The sequence below is a fragment of the Coptis chinensis genome, chromosome 2 (assembly GCF_015680905.1).
Source record: "Coptis chinensis isolate HL-2020 chromosome 2, ASM1568090v1, whole genome shotgun sequence".
NCBI lineage: Eukaryota > Viridiplantae > Streptophyta > Magnoliopsida > Ranunculales > Ranunculaceae > Coptis > Coptis chinensis.
The window spans coordinates 40773823-40778373 of record NC_141457.1 but is presented as its reverse complement, the minus strand read 5'-3'; the positions used below and the strand labels follow the sequence as shown (position 1 = coordinate 40778373).

The 4551-nt window shown below is 39.1% G+C and overlaps 1 protein-coding gene across 1 annotated transcript; it reads right to left on the bottom strand.

Moving 5' to 3' along the window:
* Positions 1–2094: 2094 nt before the first annotated feature.
* Positions 2095–3642, bottom strand: LOC147516042 (LRR receptor-like serine/threonine-protein kinase ERL1). Its single transcript, XM_086588745.1, has 5 exons — positions 3157–3642; positions 2975–3046; positions 2823–2894; positions 2618–2689; positions 2095–2449 (listed from the first exon to the last, which is right to left on the bottom strand). Exons 1-5 carry the CDS (start codon positions 3282–3284, stop codon positions 2446–2448), a joined length of 348 nt encoding a protein of 115 aa, XP_086444871.1. The 5' UTR covers positions 3285–3642; the 3' UTR covers positions 2095–2445.
* Between the last annotated feature and the right edge of the window lie 909 nt (positions 3643–4551).

The window sequence follows — 4551 nt, the reverse complement described above, 5'->3', positions numbered from 1 at the left end:
CATTGTAGAAACCGATGCATGTGCACGAGGAGTGGGTGCAGTTCTTATGCAAGGCGGCAGACCCATTGCATTTTTCAGCAAGGCACTAGGACCCAAGGCTTTGGGTTTCTCAACTTATGAAAAAGAACTACTAGCTATAGTAATGGCAGTGACCAAATGGAAATCTTACCATTTTTTCATACACACTGACCAACAAAGTATAAAGTTTTTTATGGAGCAAAGACTCACTACCCTCATACAGCAGCGATGGCTTACCAAACTCTTGGGATTTGATTATGAAATCAAATACAAAAAAGGCAAGGAAAATAAAGCTGCTGATGTTCTTTCAAGAGTAGTAGAAGAACATGGATCATGCCAGCTCATCTCTACGGTCCAACCCCAGTGGATGCAAGAAGTCACTCTCAGTTATGATCAGGACTCGGTGATACAACAACTCATTGCCCAATTGTTAGTGGTACCAGACGGCATCAAGAATTATTCTTATACTGCTGGCCTAGTAAGATACAAAGGCCGACTCTACATTGGCAGCAACAATGATCTGCGCAGAAAGTTGTTGGCAACCGTACACTCTTCTTCTTTGGGAGGACATTCCGGCATTCAAGGTAGTTACCTCAGGGCAAAGGCGTACTTCTACTGGCCTGGAATGAAGAAGGATGTCGTACAGTTGGTCACTACATGTGATGTCTGTCAACAGTGCAAAGGGGAACATACTTTCCCAGGTGGCTTGCTTCAACCACTCTCGATACCAGAACACGCATGGCAACACATAAGTATGGACTTTATCGAAGGATTACCAAAGTCTGAAGGGAAAGAGGTAATACTAGTAGTTGTCGATAGACTAAGTATAGTCACTTATTATGCCTTACTCACCCATTTACAGCTTCCACAGTAGCTAAACTATTCATGGATAACATCTACAAGTTACACGGCCTTCCACAGTCCATTACTTCAGACCGCAACAAAGTGTTCATCAGCTCTTTTTGGAAAACCCTCTTCAAATCATTAGGGACTGAACTCCACCTTAGCACAGATTACCACCCTCAAACCGATGGTCAGACAGAGAGAAGTAATGCTTGTTTGGAATCCTACTTGAGGTGCATGATAGGACACACACCAAAAAGCTGGGTCAAGTGGCTTCCTGTTGCTGAGTGGTGGTTTAATACCAACCATCATACCAATCTTAAAATGACCCCCTTCACTGCCTTGTATGGGTACTCTCCCCCACACTTAGCTCTTCCCACTACCATCACCCATACCAATGCAGCAGTGGAAGACTACCTTAAACAATGACAGACCATGGTGGAACTTATAAGAGAGATTACACAAAGCTCAAGAAAGGATGAAGTTATATGCCGATAAGAAACGCACTGAGAGATCCTTTTGCATTGGAGACTGGGTATATTTGAAACTCCACCCGTACAGGCAAACTTCAGTAGCCATTTGAAAGAACTTGAAATTATCCGCCAGATTTTATGGTCCTTTTCAGGTTTTGGCCAGAGTCGGCGAAGTGGCTTACAAACTACAGCTCCCAACAGCTTCTAAAATACACCCAGTGTTCCCTGTCTCTCAGCTGAAGCAGAAATTAGGTGATACGGCTATACCAATGCCACAATTACCTATGGTTGACCACGAGGGACAAATTCTAGTGGAACCACTAGCCATCTTAGCCAGGCAAATTGTTCCTCGAAACAATCAGGTTATTTCTGACAGAACTTGTTCTGATCAGGTTCTAGTCTCTATATTCTCTGACAGAACTCCATTTGATCAGTTTTAGCTTATTGAGCTGAGCTGAGCTGGGCTTGGACCTATATCTGCACCAAAAATAATTATGTATGCAGAGATACAAAACTTGCACCAAAACTTGCAAAGATACAAACACATCATACAAAACTCTGACAGCCCACTTTGAACTGGGCCTTTAACAATTTCTGTAGAGTTTCGAACTGGGCATAAGGATTTAAGCTAGCCTTTAAAGAGCAGGACAATTCCTTTTGGCGCCTAGCCAAGAAGACTGCCAAGTCCATCAAAGTTGAAGCAACCAAAAACTAAGCTAGGGCCTAACATATAAGAAAATTGAAAAATGAGAAAATTGAAGATATCAAAAGACCATCCATCTTTAGTACAGCCAATCACAATTTTGTACAGACCATCCATCTATGAAGCAACCACAGTTTTGTACAGACCATCCATCTTTCTAACATATAAGAAAATTGAAAAATCTAAACTTCAGTCACAGCCAATCACAGCAGTAATAACTAATTGAACTAAACAAACAGCTTCTTAGTACAACATCTCTAAAGGAGTAGTCTTGAGCAGCCATTTAGTACAGCCAATCACTAACTTTGCTTTTAGCCTTTCCATGCCAAGCACCTTTATCCAACCACTAAAAACAATACAGTTACCCCAACAAAACTAAGCACCTTTATCCCCAATTCATCATCATTCCTACCTGCCAACAACACAGAAAATAGCAATAAGAATAATAACAATACCAATAATAACAAAAATAATAATAACGATAACGAAAACGATAACGATAACAAAATCCATGTATAACATCATCATAAACACACTAAAAAGCTACATTAAATATGGACAGGGTGGACTGGTAACTTACACTTCCTCAAGCTGTTTAAGCTTGGATATCGAAAAGGGAATATCTCCATAGAGCAAATTCCCAGATAAATCCCTGATTAACCCCCACATATAGGGATCCCAAGTAATAGAAGACGTTAGGCAAATGTAATGAATACAAAATTCTAATTTTCCTTTTTTATTGTGAATTTAAAATTTTCAAACCACCCAGGGTGTTAAAGGATTACAGAGTTCTTAGATCACCACAGTTGCCTATTTCATCAGGAATTTGCCCAGTCAAGTGATTCCCCTTCAAATCACTGCACACCAAAAAACAACAATAATCAAACTTCACACTTTGCTACAACTTTAAAATGATACAAGGTTAGGGGTTACATACATGGAATGTAAGTTCCTCAGATCACCAATGGAAGGAGAAATTTCGCCACCCAAATTCAAATTTGACAGATTCCTACACCAGAGAAAAAATAACCAACATTCTTCTTACACCAAGGGACAAAAAAAGACCTAGAGCCAGAAACAAGTACAGAAGTTAATAAGAATGGATAAAACAAATCTTACAGTGAAACAACAGAGAAGATGTGGTTATCACAAGAAACACCACGCCATGAACAGTGATATCCATTGTGCACATCATCCCAGTCACGTAGGACGTTTACTACATTACTAAATGAAGCTTTTATAGACATCAGAGACTTCCCTGCACCAACAACAAAACTTGATCAAACACCAACATAGAAAGTGAACTACCACAAAAAAACCATTCATGGGTAGAAAAAAACAAAAAATTGCCATATTTAGAAAAGGGTTGTAGTCTTCAACACAGTGTGTTTATGATGATGAATTGGATCGCCCATGAAATTTGGATTTTTGGGTTTTTGGGTTTTGAATTTTGGGTTTGATTTTGGTGGTTTTGATTTTGTTGATGATTTGTTGTTTTTATGAATTTTCAAAACCCTCGCGATCGTAGTTTGTTGTTTGATGGGAGGAAATTTGGAAACCCAAACCCTTCGTATTTTGTGAGGTAAAATATCGTATTTTGTGAAACAAATTCCGAAATATCACATTTTCATCTTGATCTGATCAGTTATGATCCAATGGCTTGAATTCTGCTGTTTGGATGCTGTTTTGAATTCTGCTGTCTACCTAGCCTGCCCTATATATATATAGGGGAGAGATACAGCCACAGGCACTGTAGCCACATTCTAGCAACAGTCTATCCCAGCTCTCCATCTGTTTTAATCTAATGGTCATGATGAAAAGTGTAATCGCCAGTTTTCACTTAGAAATAAAAGGAGGGTATTTTCGGAAAGCAAAATTTACCAAAGCCCAAAACCCATTTTCTCTCCAAATCAGTTCGACCTTCTTCTCTCCAAAATTTGGTTCGATCAATTTCTCTAAACCCTTCTTCACTGAAACGTCGATCAATTTCTCTAAATGCATCTTGTTTTCCAGAAATGTGTTAATGTTCAAGCACTCAATCTCCAAGTAAGCGCGACTTTTGAAGAAAGCTCCAATACCGATGGAATTCATGTCACGGAAACACGAAACATCCAAATTGCTAACAGTGTAATTGGTACAGGTATACTAAATTACTAATAATGATTGAAAATGTACCCAATACTATGTAATTCATATATGCAGTATTCAAGAGAACTGTTTGCATGGCCCTTTGAAACATTGAGTTTTGACCTTGCCTCTATGGAAAACAGTATTATGGTGCAATGTCACAAATTCCCAAACGTTGAATTGAAATATCTAGATGGCTTCTCCAAATATTTAGTGGATACTTCTCTTTGTTCTTGGAAAAATTCTTAGTATTCGATGTGTGGTAAAAAATTTGAGGCTCAGAGAGTTTTAGGTCGCGGCACATTCATGGAGTGACAAATATTTGCATAGTACCAACTACCAACCCGGTGCCTTAAGTTTTTGTTTACCACATCATGCATGATTTTG